This window comes from Lonchura striata, chromosome 3 (genome assembly GCF_046129695.1).
Source record: "Lonchura striata isolate bLonStr1 chromosome 3, bLonStr1.mat, whole genome shotgun sequence".
NCBI lineage: Eukaryota > Metazoa > Chordata > Aves > Passeriformes > Estrildidae > Lonchura > Lonchura striata.
In genome coordinates this window covers 24,024,068-24,044,154 of record NC_134605.1, presented here as the reverse complement: position 1 = coordinate 24,044,154, position 20,087 = coordinate 24,024,068, and the positions used below count along the sequence as shown (strand labels likewise).

Below are 20,087 nucleotides of genomic sequence, written 5' to 3'. Positions count from 1 at the left end.
AAATCAGTGTGGCCACTTTTAAGTTATGATTCCAATATGCAGAAATTTATGCTCTTTGATGGAGCGAAGACATGGCCAAAGCAAAAGCAATTTTTAACGATGATGTTTTGCAGACCTCTACCTCTATTATGGACTTTGTTCTGTCACTGAGGATTAGTTGATGCTTAAGCCAAATGCTGCAGCTTTATACAGGTATTCTGGAAGAGAACAGTAAATTTGTAGTACCAAGTGAGAAGCACAGGCCCACAGGAGGTTTAAAGACCATGCAATTTAAGGTTGATCTGAAGAGATAAAATACTGCTCTTCCCCCTACCAGTAGGAATTTATAGCCAGGTCCATACCACAGATTTTTATCAGGGCTGGTCAGGACAGAGATGTGTTCCAAAACTTTAGAGGTACAAAAGCCAAAACCCAAAGAATTAAGGATGGGAATTTATGATTAGTCCAACCTACTCAAATTTTTTAACTGCATTACAAGTAACCTCACATATTTAATTATTTACCTTGACACTTGCTACATTTGCTTTGACTTGTATGTGAAAGTCTGCAGATCATCTCAGATTGCATTTACTGGTTTCTTTGCCTGCATTTCCAAGTAACTTCAGAGGTTATATTTGGAAACATGATCTTCAGTCTTAATTTGACAAAATATTCCTAGCTTAGTAAACTGGGGAGAGTAAATCAGGATAAACCCAGGGGATAGTGCAAGAGAAGTCTGAAACTCTTTCAAATTTCTGTTCAGAGTGCATGAAAAGGAATTTCATATTTATGGGCACTAAACACAAGCCCTTCCCTTTTATTGGGATCATTATGTTCACTGAATGTGTGGCAGCTGGCTGACAATGGAATTAATTATTTGATTTTTATCTGTGCATTACAAAAACCAACAGCCTGGGATTTTGCTCTGAACCTACATTGACCACAGCAATCATATTCCCACTTGCTTTCTTCCAACAAGGAAATAATATTAATAAAATTAATGGCGACAGGCTATTTCTTTTCCCAAAAAGAGCTTAAAGGATCTGTTCAACTGCTCATGGCTTTGGAAGGGAAACCTTGGAAGCACCTTTGCCCTGACTGAGGCCATGAAATAGCAACTAGTCATGTAATAATTATTCGGACAATAAGAAAATCATTCAGCCTGGCATTACTTTATGATTACTGAGCTTAATGCCCTGCCAATTATCTCTCCCTTTGTTAGTTTTTTTTTTAACCCAGAAAAAGCATGCACAAAGAAACATTATAACATAAAAAGCATCATATGCAAACTCCAAATTTATTTTAATTATGCTAATCATTTTCCTAGCCTTTAATATAAACCCTTGGCAGTACATCAAGTCCTGATTATTTATTTAGAAGTGTTACTGCTTTCTTTTTTCTTAGGGATATGTAATTTTTAAGAACAAAGGTAAAAACCCATGAAGAAAGAAGTGATTTGCAGTGAATGTAGGCTAACTTAAAGAAATGTCATCTTTGAGAAACTTTTTTTACTGTCTCATCTTTTTTTCTCGCTGGTATCATAATTATTTCTTTATTCCTTTGAACCCTTAAAGTGAACCCTGCTTTTTCCTGGAGTCTCACCTCAGGTTTCTTCCATGGGCACAGTGGGGAGTGATTTTGCAACGGTTCTTTCAGCAGCAGCCAAAGTCAGAGACAAATGATGACATTTCACACTCAGCTTTGCATGTTTTGAGGCTGGGCAACTTACTGTTGTTTATGGGAAATACAAAATACTAAAATCACACGCCTTCAACACATGTTTTGGCTAAAAGGAACAATAATCTCAGCAATAGGTTGCTGAGATATCAGCTGAGCACCTGTGGCCCATGTGGGACTATCCCATCCACCCTCAGCCTCTGCTTTCCTGCTTACAATTTGGCATTTCAGATGTTCCTAGAAAAATGTCTCATGAAGGGCAGTTCTCTTTTCTTTTGCTGCCTGTGACCTTTCATCTACCATGCTCCAGCTCTTCTGTTCTCAGTGCTTCCTCAGTCCTCACTGTTGCTGCTTATTATCTGCATTCAGCACTTCCTTGAAACCTTCTTCACCTTCAAAGCCTCCAGAAGAGTTTCCAAGCTGACAGCACCATACGGAAGGGGTGGAAAGCTGGGTGACACCTTCCTGCTGCTGGCCTCACATCCTGCTGTGGTCCAGTGTGAAATGTTAAAAACAACAGGCGAGGCTGAGAGCCTGATTCTGGCTGACATACAAGCAGGAGCAGAGTGTGTCACAGTGTAGGGTCTGATCCACTTGTCCTGCGCATGGTGAAATAGCTCAGGAGGAAAATTAATTCAGATAAATGGGCTGTGTCTAAAAAAACCTCAGCTGCCAGCACCTTCTGTGGCTGCTGGAGTGAGGAGCCAGGCTCCCAGCAGTGTGGGGCTCTGAGTTTGCACACTGCAAACCCCAGTGTGTGATCCAGGGCACCGAATGCTTCTCCAGGACTTGTCTGGAGAGAGGAGATGTAGCAATTCATGTTCGTGCCCAGCAAAGGATACAGGCACCTTATGCTGGGAGAAACTGTTGGAAGACAGGGAAGAAGCAGCCTCTGATTCTAGAATAGTGAAAAGTCAGGTGATTCCAAATAGATGGATCCCAAAATCTCCCAGTTTGGGGAGGAAAGATGTCTTAAATAGATAGCAACCACATTTTAACTCCATATATTGCAAATAATTTTCACTTGGAAAAACAGTGGTGGATGAACCCAGTGAGGATGCACTTCCTGAGAAATGAGCAGCTTAAAGTTACAGAAGTGTGGAAGTGGTCTGTGTGGGAAACCTAGATCATATCCTCAGCTTAGATCAGTCAGCACTGGCTCATTTTTCATAATATCCTGTCAAGTATTATTTAGCTGATGACATTTTTCAGAAAAGTGAATTTTTTGTCAAAATCCATTTCTCCTTACCCCACATAGGGTGATGGGATGCAAATATTATGCATGGAATTACTGTAGACGCTACTTATATTGTAGAAGGGAATACATAATGCTTTCAATTTACAGTATTGAAAAATTGAACTGTATCAGGCTATTAAAAATATATTGGAAGTTTTCCCTTTAGTGTCTGTGTTATAACATGCATTTTAGAATGCAAAAGGGGTATTTTAAACTAAATGCAAACAGGGACTCGCACAATAGAAATTTCTAAATAATGTATGCAAAACCTCCACATTTGGGAGAACATTTCACATATCTGTATTTCAGAAAAATGAGCTGTTGGAACTATTAAAACATGTGCTAGCATTTTACACTCTGCCTGGGGGTCTTTCTGAAGGTTGTATGGTTTGGAGGTTGAATATCCTCTTATCCTTTGCAGGAATCCTTCCAAAACGTCTGAGCCTTACTAATATAATAAGGTGGTGTGGGAAGTGTCATATGGCAAGTGATGCATGTCATTATTTACTTAAGTACTTTGGAAGGTGAAGGGATCTTGTAGCCCAAAACACTTAGCACCAGCAGTCTCTTGGGAAACAGAGTTTGTTTATCCAAACTCTTAAGTGCTCTGAGGGAAAAGGAAGACAACATTAGAACAGTTTTCTATGTGAAAGTGGGTTTTTTTAGGCAGTAGAGTTCAGTGGTTCCCTATGAGAGCCAAGATTTCATAAGGAGATGCTTAGGGATAAGTACATGAAAATGTGAGTTGTTATTCCCTGATCCATACTTTTGCTTGTTTGCATCCTGCAAAGAAAAAGAACCACTACTTAACTCAGATATTGGAATTGCACCAAAAAGGTTTTTGTGTGAGGAAAGATAATCTGCCATAATCAAAGGTGAAACAGGGAAAAGCTAATTTCCAAAAGAAAAAGAAAAAAAGAGACATGTTGTCACTTTGCTGACTCCATTTGGATTTTCAGAGCTTTCCAGCCCTGGCTAATTTCTTCTGTTATTAACAGATATTTCTCACTGGTTTCAGCAGGAACTGAGAATTCTTATGGATTTCAACAGGAGTAATGTTAATACCTTGTGGAGTATTTATGATTGTTCCACCTCATGTATCAGACAGAAACTGTAAACAGGGATTTTCAAGTAAGCGGTTCTGTTACACAGTTTTTAGTGCAAGGTAAAAAAAGAGCAAAAGCAGACAATGCCGTTTTGTGAAGCAAATCCCAAAATGGGTATTTCCCAGCATAAAACCTAAACACAGAATCACAGAGACAATAAAATGAGAATTCATCTGCATTGTAGTATATGCCAGTCTAGATGAAGTATTTATATGTCCCCAGTCAGCAAAGAATCTTCACTGTAAATGAACTCACTGCCTCCTTAAAAAGAAAATTAATTTCCTTCAAGAAATCCAGGAAGATCTCAGCAAGTCTGCTAGAAAGCAGGAAACTGCATCCATTTTCTTTGCATGTAAAAGAGGCAAAAATCTATTCTTCCATTACTGTTACCTCTCTGCTGCAAGAGATTTGTATCTGAATGACTGGAATCAAACCTGTTGCAGCAGACGAAGACAACCTGGTTGGATATCCTTCCCTGATCCAACTGGACTTCTTTGTTGGCTTGGGTTGGAAATTTTTTTTGTGCGTTTCTTTTTTAATACTTCACAAGTTTTGAAAAAATTAGTTTTTCCTTCCTAATTTTTAGATTTATATTATCTCATTATTGGAAAAGGACAGTTTAATTGAATTTCTCCCTGCATAATACAGTATCACATCAGGAAATTTAACTGACCAACTCATTGCAGTGGTTAGCATATTAAATATTGATTTGAGATCTAATGGTGGTGCCATTAGTGACTGCAGGGGTTTTTTTCATCTTGTACTAAACCACACTGCATGTTGTGAGAAAATGTGGTCTTGGTCTCCTGAGTCTGAATTTCACATTGCTGGTCAAGAGATAACAAAATCTCATAGACCTAAGTAGTTGTTATTATTTTTATTTTATTTTATTTTATTTTATTTTATTTTATTTTATTTTATTTTATTTATTTTATTTTATGTATTTGATGCTGCCCATCAGAAGCTTTTGAGCTGGCTTCAGCTGGGTTATTTCTCTGTTTGACTGAGGGCAGGATCCAAATCATGACATTAACTGTGCCAAAGGGATTTTGGTTGTGTTCTTATGCTTTTTGTATTCTTTGGAGTGTTATTCCTTTCTGCTGAGGGCAAAAGCTGCTGTTAACTCTGATTATTGTTAGATCAGTTGAATCCATTCCTGAGGCCCAGAATGACTTCCCTTTCTCTGTGTTCTGTCCCAGCTGGACAGCTGGCTGGCAACTCCTCGGTGGAGATGTACCGGCAGGTGCTCCTGTCGGGCTGCCGCTGCGTGGAGCTGGACTGCTGGAAGGGACGGACAGCGGAGGAGGAGCCGGTCATCACTCATGGATTCACCATGACAACTGAGATATCCTTCAAGGTACAGCTCTGGGGGTAGCTGCTTTTCCTGGGGAGGGTTCTTTTTGTGCAAAACCTTCACAGATGCATCGCTGACAAGGTGGGAGGGCAGAAATGTGAGGGCAAAAAGCTGCTGGAGGATGAAATTATGGAGCAGCTGCAGAATTGCTGGAGGAGAAGAGTTGCAGCATTTGGACCTTGCATGGGGAGAGGCTCCTGGTGGTCATGGCAGTGTGAGGAAAAGGGATTATGTGGTGTGACAGCAGTGCCATCTGGGGACTGGGCTCCGTGCCCAGGTCCATGCTCCTGTGCACGTCCCTGCAGCAGATCTCACAGGGAGAGAAGCAGGCAAGGCCACAGCCACGGCTGAAGGACCAGGCACAGCCACCACAACTGGCTCTGCGCAGAGACAAATGGCAATGTGAAGGCACTGGGAGAAACAACTGGTTAGGTTACAGCTCCAGGGGGCAGAACTGGAGGCCACAGGATTTGGTCAGCAGTAACCAGCACATCAGTTCACTCCTTTTCTCCTCTCTGCCTGGTCACTGGCAGTGGAAGGCAAAAGTCCTGAACTGAGACAGGAAGTAGCAGCTAGATCTCAACATTTGCAAGCCTTTAAATTCCTGTGAGAAGAGAATATGCTGCTCATGGCCAGATGGGGGAGGCTCCATGCACAGGACCCAGACACTTGGTATATATATTTGTGTGCAATGTTATCCCTGATATTTGGGACCAGACCCAAACCACTGGAGGGTGAAAAAGAAAAATTAGTATCTTTAGAGGTTGTGAAGGAATATTTGTGCCATTCAAACCCCAAACATATGATCTTTATTATTGAATTTTGTCTTCCATTTCCTTTTCTACAGTATAAGGTAGAGACCATATCCTTAGCAATAACCTTCAATTGTTATCTTCTTGTTCTTCTTAAAGATGTTTTTGATCTGAGGTGTTAGAGGAGCATAATGGAGGTGTTTGCCTGTAGTATTAGGATTGGTAGTCAGCAGTTTATAATGGTACCTCAGGAAATAATTTTTGAAGTGTGAAGAATTCTTCTTTATCTGAGACACTAACTCACCATAGAAATACATTTCTAGCCTTAGCTGTGTGCAAGAATATGTGGAAAAATGTTCATTACTGACTTTGATTGTGTTCCAGAGATTACATGTGGCTACAGCTTTGAGACGTTTCTCCCATACTTGAAACCTGTTGTTGGGTGGGGTTTTTTTGTCTCCTAGTGATTTTCCTTAGGGAAAAAAGCAAACAGGTCTGCCACAGACAGAACACTAAGTTTCACTTGTACCAGAACAGTCCTTTTTCTCCGGTCTGCTTTCTCTAATTCTTCCCTGATTGATTTAATCATAGAAGCACGTAAAACAACCTTCTTGCACGTTTGTTATTAGCTTTCCTGTTATGTTTATGGGAAGCCAATTATGTTTATAGGCATGGGGTTTGATTGCTGGAAGTCTTTTAATTGAGGAAGATGGCTCTCGACTGCTTTGGTCATGAGCAGGAATTTAAAACAAAGTTAATCTGATTTTTAAAAGGATCATTAGCAGGAACAAGGATTATCCCTGGATATTTAGATGTTCAACCCTTGGCATTGTGCTGGCAGGAGAGCTATTGGAAGGTATTTTAAACCTACTCAAGAGTATTTCATTGGTCATTTCAGGGCAGGCATTTTTTTTATCCACCCAAAAAAACGTGAAGAACATCTCGACTTCTTTTCAACACTCAAAATGTGCTGTTCAGCTGGGGAGGAGCAAAATGGCAGTGAAGTAATGTGTCAGGAGTGCGAGAATCAATTCATGTCTTGAATTCTGAACCATGTATCAGCTCATGCTTTGCTGTGACCACGGCACAGGGATTCTGCTCAGTCTGCCGGCTTTCACAGTCTCAGACAGACTTCCTGAAGTGCAGAGGCAGCAGAGCTGTGCACTCCCATCCTTATGTTCCTGGGCTGTTTGGTTCCTTGGTTTTCCCCTTGCTTCGTGACTCAGAAATCCATAAGGTTTTTCTCTGCTGCGGGTTGTGAGCCACTGCCAGGGTGGGATCCTATAGGGAGCAGCCATGGATGTCATGCCATAACCAGAGATCTCTGTATGTAACCATGTTTACACCTTGGACAGCTGATCCAGGTGAGTCATTCTGCAGCTGGAGCCAAGTGTGGAACATGCCAGCTTCTTTCTCTCTGACCATGGAGCATTTGCCTTCACTGAATCGGTCTCTGAGCTTTTCATCTTCACATCTCATCATCAATCCTAATTTTACTCTCCAAATTATTTTCCCCATTAATGCAGGATTCCATCCCCTTTTGCATCAAGAAGGCAGTTGAAGACAAGTGGGCCAGAAGAATGTACCAGGAAGCTCAGCTTTTCTTTTAGGGAGTGGATTTCTTACTGTTATGCTTCTCAGTTGAGCCTCTAAAAGTGTAGAAAATGAACAGGAGGAATCCCCAGATAAAGCTGTTTAACTTAAATACATCTTTTAGGTTTTAGTCATCCTTATGATTTAGTGTGACAGAGACTTATGAGCTCTTAGAAACTCCAGAGTTTGCCAGCATATGAAAAGCCTTCAGTGTTTTCTGTGTTCTTCTGGAGGAGAGATTTGTTCCAAGAGGGAAACATTTAATAATTTGTAATGATGAGTGCATTTATTGTGCACCTCACTAAAATCATCATTGTCAAATGAAATCTCCACTGATTTAGGGTTTCTGTAGGGTTGACAGGAACAACTCCACACCAAAACCAAGCTTTATATTTAAACTATTGATTTTGGCAGACATAAGTCATTTCTTGAGAAATGTGGTGCTTGATACTCATCAGACATTTTGGAGATTCAATTATAGTTCAGGTTGAAAAATTTGGTTGTGGCAAGAGCACATCCAGAGCTTTCTGGGATGTTTAGAAAGTAAGGTCTGATCTCAGGGAATGATTTCAGAGTTGTTGGATCTTTTCTGTCTTCAAAGGCTAAAACTCTGCTTCTTTAGAGAGTTAAATTTGTAACTGTGTGTATTTTGATTCTTTAGGAAGTAATAGAAGCTATTGCTGAATGTGCATTTAAGACATCACCCTTTCCAATCCTCCTTTCCTTTGAAAATCATGTGGATTCGTAAGTAATTACCACATTTTTCTTGTCTGATGTTTCATTTTTTATAAGGTCTATGCATGGAATTGTGAGCGTGCTTGTGACCCAAACAACAGCTCTTCTCCAAAAATGAATTGGGCCTGTTCTTGAAAACCTCTCTGAATCAGAATCCTTTGTATGAGAGCAGAAGTTTGATTGTGAGAGGGATTTTGTTAACTTTTCACTCTCAGTATGACCTGCTGGAATGCAGCAATACTCCAAAGAAAATGAGACAGTATTTCACTTGCTGGTGACCCTATTCTGTGCTGTAAACACATTCAGGATTTGGTCTGTCTCTCATGTTGGAAGCAGAGGCCAGAGCTGTGGACTTCTAGGACTGCAAAATAGGTGGTGTGGATGGCCAGAAACTGTTAATTTCTGCCAAAAAAGTAACAGTTTGCCTAAGTTTATTTCATTTTCTTTTTTTTTTTTTTTTTAGTTACAAGGAAAGAACAATTTTTCTGTTTAAGAAAAGAAAAAATAAATGAGAACACTTCTAGCTTTGTCCCAGTGATCTATTTTATTTTTATAGTTCAGATTTTTTTTTAACATTAACCTCAGTTTTGAATGCAGAGACCACGTGATTCAAAGTGGGGTGACATTGATACAGAACATGTGCCTTAACTTGAATTGCCTTTTCCCCTTTTGTGTATTTTTTTTTTTTTTTTTTTGCTCTGAAAACATTTCCAACATTTCTGGGGGCAGTGTGGACTTAGAAACTAATTTTTGGATTTGCTTTTGGTTTTTGGGGTTTTTTCTAATGTAAAATAAAAATATTCTTGTGGCCAGCTGTGAATGTTTTAACACAAATCTGAAATTATGTTGGCACTTTTGTTTCTGAAAGAGGAAAAGGGTGAGGGCTAACTGCTTTTCCATTTTTTTCGGAGGAACATTCTTGTCTAAGGGAAGGAACTGGTAGAAGAAGCTATGTAAGAATGTTTTTAAAGAATAGATGTGACAATACTGATCAGAAATTATGTAGGTAGAAGAATTTAAAATCAAGAGGACTGAGCTCCACTACTTGAATGCCTCAGAGTATAAATTTACCTCTTGTGGGCAAATATGTGTTTACTCTGCACACATTTCAAGGCCACATGGTTGTGATTCAAACAGCTGCCTCTTAAATCCTGCTTAGTTATTCCTGTCTTCTTCTGAAAGACCACACAGAGGCTGTGTTTAATTGCCTTTTCTAATGGCCTTCTCTTTTTGGTGTACATTGTGTCCCTTTGGGCTTGCACTCACCTACTCCTGTAGGTTTGAACTCGCAGTGCTTCCAAATGCAGCCTCTGGCCTTTAGGAAAGATATCAACCATCGTTTTTGAAAGTATTATATTTTGTACTCATTCTTCTGGATTTATTCTAATATACATTTGCTCTGTTAACATGAGGCAGAGGAAAAGCAACAGCTAAATTATTTTAACCACAAGAGCTACATTTTTCTTCCTTTAAAGTCATCACGACTTAAGTCTTCAGCTCTTCCAGGGTGATCTATTCTATTTTAGGAAGGTGAAAGAATAAAAAGATTTATGAAATAAACTCCTGTCAGATGTAAGTTATATACAAAAGTGGCTTTAAAGTTCTAAGATGAACCAGTGTCAGAATTGAAGGCAGTGTGAGACTGCAGGAATGTGACTGAAAGGGGCCAGAGTTCCTGCTGCATTACTCTGTTATTTACAGTTTGGAAGGCGTTGGACCTCTCTCTCCAGAAACCTCCAGCCATGGAATAAGGAATTAACCTGATTTGTATTCTCTGATATCCTTTTCCATACATTGCTAAGACACAGCTTTTTAGCAAAACAATTTTTCAAACCCATGACCAAATATTGTCTCTTTCTGAGGCTTTCCTGCTAGTGATTATTTTCGCTATAATAAATAATCAGATTCAGTGTATGTGTGTTTTCTCATTCTGCTTTGCCTGCAAATAGTTTCTAGTTATTTTACTAACTTCAATTACCCCTTAATTTCTTCACTAGTTGCTGGAGAAATCTGCAATTAGTCATGTCACTCAGAGAAAAGTTCACCTAATTTCATGGAACGCTCCTTTTCTCTTTTCATTTACTTGGAATATTGTTTTTCTCCAAGATCTTAATTAAAGCTGGGCTTTGCCCTAAATGTTAACAAAAAGTGCCAGTGTTTTTTTTAGAATTCCTCTCAAACAAAACCTGTTTCATCCATTCCTACTTCTTGGGGACTAAATATTTTTTCTGTTTTTCAAGTTGTGAGAGTTGTTTGTGAAATTCTGGTCCCCTAGAAATTTTGGCATTGGCTTAAGCAAAAATATGGGTTTAGCCTTTGTTCATGGATTTTAAACACACTGCAATTATCAGAGCTAAATAAGTTTCACGTCATTACCATAGATATGACAGTGTTAATCAGCACCAGACTTAAAATGTAACTTTTCTTTCTTGTGGTCTATGCTTATGGGAATATTATTGACACTTTTTGTCCACCTAGGGGAAATATCACTTTTTAGCACATTGTGTAAATCATCTAATTTGCTTTCCTTTGATGTGTCTCCTAGAAGGGCTCCTCTCCAATATCTTCGTAGCATATGAAGAATTTTTATTTTCTTTACTATAACTCCACTATTAGTGTATTTTTTGTTGCCTGTTTGTATGCAATAAAAAGTTAAGAAAAAGAGGCAAGCATGTAACTTTTAGAATGACATAAAATATTATGTGTGCCATCACTTACAGTGAAGTCAAAGCATGCCTACTGAAAAAAGGACCACTAAAACAATCTGTGCTTCTGTCAAAAAAGCACAGGAGCGCCCTGGAAATGTTGAAAAGACCTCAAGGAGACCTTGGCGTTTGAAATGGGGCTTGCAAGCCGATAAGCAATCTGCAAATCTGAAAGCAGACACTCTATAATTAGAAATGCACTGAAGACATAGCAAAAAGGTTAAGTGATCCTTGAGCAGTATCCATATAAGATTGCTTCCAAGATTAAATTTAATTACAGTTATTCATACTGCTGGTTTCTGGCTGGAATTGTTGCTTCAAATATTAACAGGATTTTTATCACTTTTTCATCCCACACTTTGAATTATTTTAGACTCTTCTGGGAAGCATCTGTGCCTTTGTCTTATGCAGCAGTGATAAAAATGTAATGTTGGGAGCAGTAGTTGTGTCAGGGAGCCTCTGTGGTTGACCTTCATGATAGGCATGACACAAACACAGTAAAACAAAGTGCAGGCAATACAATAATGGTAATGAAAACATTTCTTATCCTTCTTTATATTTCCAGGTATCTCCGGGTATCATGATCCTACTTTATGTCCCCTCACCCTGGCACTTTGTGAGGGCACTTATAACAAGTCTGTGTGCTACCTATCCATGTCTGCACAGTAAAAATCATAAAACAGATAAAGTCAGCTCTTTTCAGACAATCAATTTTCACTGCAATGCACGAATGCTGAGAGAGTTTCCAGTAAGAGGAGATGTGGACCAAGAAACACCTGGGTTTTGACTTCATAAAAAAATTGGGGGAAGATACCGATTTAGTAAATTTGGTGTTTCTGTTGCTCTGGCTCATAATTTTCAAAGAATAGAAAATAAAGATAAACCAGTTTTCCAACTTCACAAAATACTTAAATAGGAATATGTAATCTGCTATTCCTAATGATCTTTCTTTTGCAGCAGTATATACATAGATATGTATGTTAGGGAGAGAGGGAACACAAAGATCTACCACAGAGTTAAATGCTCTCCTAAATTTTTTCTATCCCCTCTTAGGAGCTTTTAAAAATATTTGTACACATAGTCTAGTTCACAAAGACAAGTAATTTTGTAGTGTCAAGATTTTCTTGTTTGACCTTGTTTACTACCTCAAGGGTTTTTTGTGGTATTAAAACCTATTAGTTTTTCACATAATTTTCCTACTTTCTGCCTCTGGGATGCAGTGACATTGGAATTTTTATACTGAACCAACATAATGTTGCATTGCATTTTTCTCATTTGCAAAAATAAAAGTTCCCACTGTGCTTTCTTTGAGGAAAACATGTAATTAAACACAGAATATCAGAAAAATTTGTTCTAGCTGTGGTGGTGACTGGGACTTTATTACATTTAACTCTTGCTTTTTATTTTTTTAATTCCTATGGAGAGTTCTTTCTGGAGTTGTGCCCATTTATGAATGATGATGATGTCATATCTAATTACTCTAGTTTCAATAAATGCCCTCTTTTTATTCAAGGAGTTGTCCTTTGAACTTCCTGGGTTTTGAGAATATGGATCTGTTCAGAACACATGCTGGTGGAGTAGACTGAAAAACTCAATCTAATAACCCCTGGATTTAGGGCACATGCACATTCTGCTGGAGTGGTACCTTTATTTCCCTTGGTAGCTGAGGGTTGGAAATACCCAATGCAATGTCCCAGCCTGATCTGTTCTTCCATCATCTTTTCCGGTGTGGGTTCTTTGTTCTGCTGCCTTGCCTGTCTTTAGCTTGATTTTCCATCCTCAGCTAAAAGTGCTTTTTAGCTTCTGTGCAGAATTGGCTGCATGCAAAACACAGCATTTGTGAAATGCTGTAGGGATTTAAACTGCATGCAGCTTTTGCTTTGGGGAATAATTTAAAGCCTCCTGGCAGTACTTTTTGTCAGTGACTGAGCTAATGACTGCTTTACCCACTATCTGCTTCCAGGGGTAGCCAGGATGCTGATCCCAGGGAAATTACATTTTCTGATTGAAATGTCATTTGGCCACCCAGCCTTTTTCTCAGCTCTGGTTTGGCTACACTGACCCTGGGAGTTGGTAACCACTGACCAACTGGGTGCAGGCAGGGTTGAAGTCCTGGTATGCAAGAGAAAAATGAGCATTTTTTCCTTTTTTTTCCTTTATACCCAGCTCTATTTTGTCATGAAAAGTAGCTCCATGGTAACATAACAGCTTATAGCATCCCTGTCTCTTCCATGATATGCAGATCCTAATTAGCAGGAGCTGAGGAAGTTATATTAAGCCATATAAACCTGTCCTTTAATCGAGGCTTCCCAGCAGAGTGTCAGAAAAGGAAACTTTGAAAGATGCCTCAGCTCAGATGCTACGCATTTTAAACAGGCACATGTAACAAAAATCCCCAGTTTTCTAAAATTAGAAAGTGACTGTGGTACTGAGCTGCATTTTGAGATGATTGGAGTAATGTTTCTGAGCCACAAAACTTATCTTCAATCCTAAAACTTCCATCACTGGCATGCAGGAATTATTTAATCTTTTGTTTGCACTTTGGGAGAATTGGTTATAGGTAGAGTTTGCTGAGGTTCAGTTTATTTATAGAGGATGTTGTGAGAACTGCTGTAGTGCAAGAAAAATGCCAGGCACGTGTGTAAAGTAACACAAGGGGGAAAATACTTATATTTTGAATAAAAGTATTGCCTGAAAGAGGTAAATTCATGTCATGGTTGTTTCACTGTTATTCTATTGACTTATGCTTTTATTTTGTGTATGTTCCCTTTGAAAAACTCCATCAGAGGAATTGAAATAATTGCATGATATATGTAGGTCTCGCTGAAAAATTCACAGATACTGGATCAGGAAATTGCAACTAGTTTAGGGCTATTAGGTACTCCATTACTACAGCTTTCACTTTGGAGCATTAGTAGGACTCATTTCTTTCTTTCTTTTCTTCCCTTCAGCCCTAAACAGCAGGCAAAAATGGCAGAGTACTGCAGATTAATATTTGGAGATGCACTGCTTATGGATCCATTGGAAAAGTACCCGGTAATGTGCCTTGGTGTTCATCACAACACAAATGTCTGTTCGAATTCTTACTAAAGTGTCTCAGTCCTGTCTAATTCTTCATATAAAGCCTTTCAGTCTAAAGGAGGGAGTTAAGCAACGTGAGCTGTTGGTGACTTAAGCATCATTTATGATGCAGAGATTGCCCTGATAGAGTGAATTGTGATCTTTTAAATGCAATTGGTCCTCATAGCTGCTATTTTAAAATGTAGAGTCTCATATCTGAGCTAGTACTTATTTTGGTTATTACTGCAGACATTTCATAAAGCATTTTTCTTTTTAAGTGCCCTCAGTGGCCCTTTTTCATTTAATGTTGACATTGCTTCTTGTGCAAAATCCATTTAATTTTAACAGGGCTTACAGAGGTTACAGAACTGTCTTGTACCACATGGTCCCTAAGAAACTACCATAAGCTTGTTTCTTCTGCTATTCTAACAAATCTCTCCTCCTTCTTCCTGGAAGCTGGAAGCTGGGGTTCCTCTCCCAAGCCCTATGGATTTAATGTACAAAATCCTGGTGAAGAATAAGAAGAAGTCTCATAAGTCAGCAGATGGAAGTGCAAAGAAGAAGCTGTCGGAGCAAGCTTCCAACACTTGCAGTGACACATCCAGTATGTTTGAGCCTTCCTCCCCTGGAGCAGGTAGGACTTGGGTCTACTGATATTCTTCTCCCTCAAGCACAAATGCAGCTCCAATCCCATCCATTTGCAGTGCTCCAGCAAGGTCATGGTGCACCAGTGTGGGTTGCTCAGCAGGCAACAAGACTTGAAGTGTCATTGATCCTGGAGTCTGTTCTGTGAGGAGTTCTCATGGAATGACCCAGGGCTCAGTGATGTGTGCTAACATTTCTCTGCACTGCTTATTAAGGACAGGCAGCAGCCAACTCCTCCACCCTTGGCTGCCTTTCCTGTGTGCCCAAGCCCAATATTAAATATAAATGTTTTCTTTTCCTTGTTGCCTCTGGGCCTGCCTGCCATTATTTCATGCCCTTTCAGACAGAACCCGTTCCTCAGGGGAGCTGCAGAGCGCCTGCAGTGCTTCAGGGTTTAGGATAAAGGGATGAGATCCCTGTTCCTCAGGCAGGGAAGGCTCAACCTGCTGTTGTCCTGCATTAGTTGGGAACATGTCATGGACCTCTGTTTAAACTGCTGTAAGAAGATGTTCTTCTCTTACAGAGATGGAAACAGGCAGAAATAATTAAGTCTCTGTATCCTGATTCCCAGCCCAGTGTCTGTTCCCTGCACTGAAATTTCTTCTCCTATCAAGACTGAAATTTTGTGTTTTTATAAGCACAGACATTTATGCCCCAGCAGTAGAAAACTTATATTGAAAGCTCTGCTGAAATATAATATAAGTTCATTACCATTTGCCATTTAAAAACTTTCCTCCATTGTTTGTAGTTTTTTCTAAACTCCAATTAACTGAGCTGAAAATTTTTGTGCTGGCAGTATGCCCCAAGCTGAATTAACGAGCAAGAAATCCTGCTTCATTTGTGGATAGCATTGTTTATCCTATTAGCAGCAAAGAAAGCGTTTTCAACTGATGTTTTTAAGAAATTATGAAAAGGGCATGCCTTGGAGTATGCTTTGGAGATTTCAAAGGAAGATTCATCCTGGTGTCAGGGATGACTTAATACTATTTTCTTGATTTGCTTTAGACAAATCCCAAGCAGGAGAAAAGTAAGGATGTGTTCCAGCTGCCTCCTCTCCAGCATTTGAAATCAGCCCTGTGTTCCTAACTCTCCATTTTTGTGGCCAGCACAGGGTAAGGACAGTGGCAAAGAACTTGGCCTTGGCTTTCTGAGGGCCTGGGCTGCAAAGAGGGCAACAGCCCTTTCTTTCAGGAGCCTCTCTAGGAGCTTTCCTAGGAAAAAGACCTAGGCTGTGAGTAAAGATGATGATGATGCCAGGCAGAAGGGTCAATCCCGTAACAGGGTGTGTAATTTTACAAATTAACTGTGACTATTATGCCTGTACTACCTTTGAAACAGCTTCTGATTATGAACATGAGCACTTACAAATTAAAAAATGCTGGAACTGAGACTGCAAAATTGCTGTGGTCACTTGGTTCATCCGTGAGTGCCAAAACATATTGCTTGTAGTCCTTGTGTCAGCCTCTGCTTCTCCTTTAGGATTTGTACCTCTGTCTGAGAATGCAATTAGTCAATATTTTTTCCTCTCTCTGTCATTCAGTACTTGATCCTAGATAGAGCATCATCAGTGAGTTTCTGTGGGGGTATCCAGGCTGCCTGCGAGCTCCTGACAAACAGCACTGAATTTATCTGAACGAGACCTGCGGGAAGTGCAATATCATTAAACCAATTTTATCTGAGGACAGATGAATCTGACAGAACTTAAGAACACTTTAGGGATGACTGATGAAGAACACCCAGAATGTCATTTTTCTAGAGTACTTTGAATTTTTAAATATTCAAAGCTCCAGAGACTACAGCTACAGCTTACAGCTATGAGAATGCAGCATTTCTGTAAATCAGGTGCCAGCTTTTCTGTCTGTAGACAGTTTAAAAAAAATTATTCACCATTTTATAAGAACATTGTGGTAGTGAAGAGTTTCCACATGGCAGAGCCCAAGAGTCAGCATGAAACCCTTCTCACATCTCCATATTGGCAGTGTGTCATCCTGGAGCTCTGCAAGCCTTGTGCTCCTCTGCACCCAATACCAGTTTCTTTCTGGAGTAATACAATTAATCAGAAGTCTGATTCTTAATGTCTCTCAACATTAACTGTTTCAGTACACCAACTTTAATATAATCTTGACATTTAGCAACTTGGACATATTATTCAAACTACTCTGATGGGTTTTATAGCTCCTGTCAGAATTGCTGCTGATGTCCAGGAGAAAGTTGTGCTGATTTAGCTTTCTGGGGATCCTAAATAAGTTTTTTCATAGCAGTGCAAAACAAAGTGGAAATTCATACTGGAGTTGATATCAAGATTCGCTGTTTCTTACACTGCTTAAGGTCAGATTTAAACTCAAGTAAACCCACATTTTTGATGTGTTATAAGACCATATAAAAGTGTAGTACTGGTGAAATAGTAGCAATAATTAAAGAAAGAATTCTGAGCTTTGTAGGATGCCTTGCAGGATGCCCATGAAATTGATGTAGGAAGTGACTTCAATCCATGTCAGTGGAAGAAACTTTTTCTAAATGTTAGAGCAAAGCTGACAAAGCAGCAGAAGAATTTCTGAGATAACCCTTGTGAGATAGATTGCAATTTTGGTAAACAAGCATCCTAGAGCTGGCTGGTCTTGTATAATGAACAGAAGTAAGCCAGCAAGATTTCCAGAGAAGTTCTGTCACAGTGTAGAAGGAGCAGTGGCAGTTCTGCAGGGACCTGCATTTCACCAAAAGCAGGCTCATACTGAAAGGAGCTAAAGCTTCCTAATGGAGCAGTATTTAAATACTGTTAAGTAAGCAAAGTGTTAGTTTCTTGTATCTTGATAGGATGATGGTTTTGTCAGAGCAGTGTGTGCTGCAAGGAAGGACTCATGGAATACAGAGATAGAGGGCAGAATTGGCTCCATGGTTTCATTATGCCTAAATGGAAAACTGGATCAAAGGTTTTAGGCTCAGTGTATGTAACTGCTGCTGATGCCAGCTGAGACCATGACCCATTGTTACAAAGCAAAATGCTTTATCAAACTGAATAAAGTTTATTTTTCCCTTTTTAAAAATCAGCAAGTGCTGAGGTACAATGGAAAAATCCCAAAAGGTGATTGCCTCCTGGGATGCTAGTGGCTGCCTAAATGTTGCAGAGTTAACAAGCTGCACCAGCAAGAACCACATTCATAATTCATCCTGGCCATTGTTTGAAAGGGTCTGAGAAAGCAGATTACCAGATTCCTCTGAATTTCAAGCACTGTCTAGCCTTTGGTTTTATTAGGCTGTCAGTATCTGTCAGGATGATGAAAATGGGTAATGTTTAGCACACTGCTTCCTCGACCCAGTGATTTGGCTTGTCATTCTCAGCTCTCCTGATCATCCTCCATTCAGTATTACTGTGTTGAACCCCTCTGCCTATAAGCTGGGTTTCAGCCTCCTTTGCCCACTCATTTTTCCCAAGGAGTACTTTTATATCTCTTCCACACTGCCCCACTCAGTAGGGATAGCTCCCTGAAAACATCCTTCAAGCTGCCCTTGGAGACTTCTGTGCCCTTCTGCCTGTGAGTGGTTGACAGTACCTGTGTTTTAACTTGTGGTAGGGAGCAGCATCCTCTAATTTCTTTATATTCTTCTGTCTGCCTCTGTCCATGGGCAGGCTTTTGTTTGGCTTCCTTGGAGAACGACTATTTTCACTGTATTTATGTGCCACGGAGCACTGAAGAGGTCCTGTGCTGACCTGGGTTTGCAGTCCCTTCTAAATGCAGACAGTAATACAGCTAATTGTCCCTTAGACAGTCTCAGCATGGCTTTGTGTCCCTGCCATGAATCAGGGAGAGAGGGATGGCTGTGAGCATAGGGCCGTGCTGCTGGGGGGAAGGCAATGCAGATGCACCACACCTCCTGAAACACTCATTTTGATTCCGTGCTGGCAGTCCCATGTGTTACTTGTCCTGGTTTTGCTGTCTGATGCAGAACCGGAAAATGAGATTTGATCTCCTTGGGAGTATTTGTGTTAAATGTTTTTAAATAAACGAACCATGTGCTGTGTACTTTATTTTCTGGACACTTCCAGCAAGAACAGGCTATCATGTACCTTCTTGCCTCAGAGGTGCAAGCTGGCCAAAGCCTTCCCACCTCCCCTTTCCTGTGTTCTGTGCAGAGGGTTTTTTTGCCAGTCTGGTTAAATCAATTGAGAGCTCCCCATCCAAAGATTGTCAGTGCAAATCCTTTGAGAGTTTGGCTGGCCCTCTGCATTGTGCTAGGTCTCCCTGAGCCATTCCCTGAGCCTGTTGAGCAATCATGTTATTTTCTTCAATGAAACACTCAGGAAGAAATGTGTTGATGAATAAAAGCCTGACATTTTAACATCTGGAAGGAAATGCAGGCTGGGTAGTCATCGTTAGGTTGTGAAAGGCACACTCATGTGTGCTCCCAGTGCTCAGAAGGGGCCCACTGGGCCAGACTGGAGGCCTGCTGGAGCAAAGAGGAGCTTTTTTATTGACTCAATGTACTTGGGATTAGGCCCCAAACTCACAAGAGGAAGTAAGACTGAATTATCATTCTCTGGAGGATTTGGGAATGCTGCACAGTAGTTAGATTTTTTTGTGCTGCCACTGCTGAAGAAAGCTGGAAGGTTTGTGGAATAAAGTCTTCAGGGAGAGCTGTCATTCTTACAGATGTGGATAGGTGACTGCATCTTCCTTTTCAGAGTCTTAAGATGCACAGGGTTCACTTTATGACAGCCAGGCCCACAGGAGGAGTTTCTAAAGGTAAAGATAAACTTGATATTCCTTAATGATTTAATTTCTGGTGCAACCAATCAAAACATTTTGAAGGCGAGGGGAGGCCTTCGTTAATTAACATGAAAGAATTTACATCTTGCCCGTGGAAATTTGATGAGTGCCCTGCAATGAGGAGTGAAGTAATAACTGTTTTACTTGGTGCCAGTTCTCAGGGAAGGATGAGGCTTGAGCATCTCCTGCCATTGTTTGGTTCGCACTGCCCCCAGCTGGCGCGGCTCAGCTCTGCTCCAGAGCTCTGCCAAGCACCCAGAGTGCCCTGCCGAGGGAATTGCTGGGAGCTCCTGCACTTGGCTTCTGTGCCAGGCCCTGCCAGCTGTGGCAGGCCCAGAACAGATGGGCTCTGCTGAGCAGCCCTCGGTAGCACAGCACAGCCAAAGCTCATGGATTTTCAGTGATTTCTTCACCCCATGCAGGCTGCTGCTTCCCACAGAGGGTGAGGCACTCCCTGGAGGTCCTGCCTGGATCCTGC

At 40.4% G+C, this 20,087-nt stretch overlaps 1 protein-coding gene across 2 annotated transcripts in view; it reads left to right on the top strand.

Annotated features, from left to right (window-relative positions):
* PLCB1 (phospholipase C beta 1) overlaps positions 1–20,087 on the top strand; it is a 342,949-nt gene that overhangs the window by 240,861 nt on the left and 82,001 nt on the right. For both annotated transcript variants that reach the window (XM_021540293.2, XM_021540294.3), the window contains exons 11-14: positions 5,199–5,356; positions 8,360–8,442; positions 14,090–14,174; positions 14,655–14,832. In XM_021540293.2, the coding sequence (XP_021395968.1) occupies positions 5,199–5,356; positions 8,360–8,442; positions 14,090–14,174; positions 14,655–14,832 (504 nt within the window). The remainder of the gene's footprint in view (positions 1–5,198; positions 5,357–8,359; positions 8,443–14,089; positions 14,175–14,654; positions 14,833–20,087) is intronic.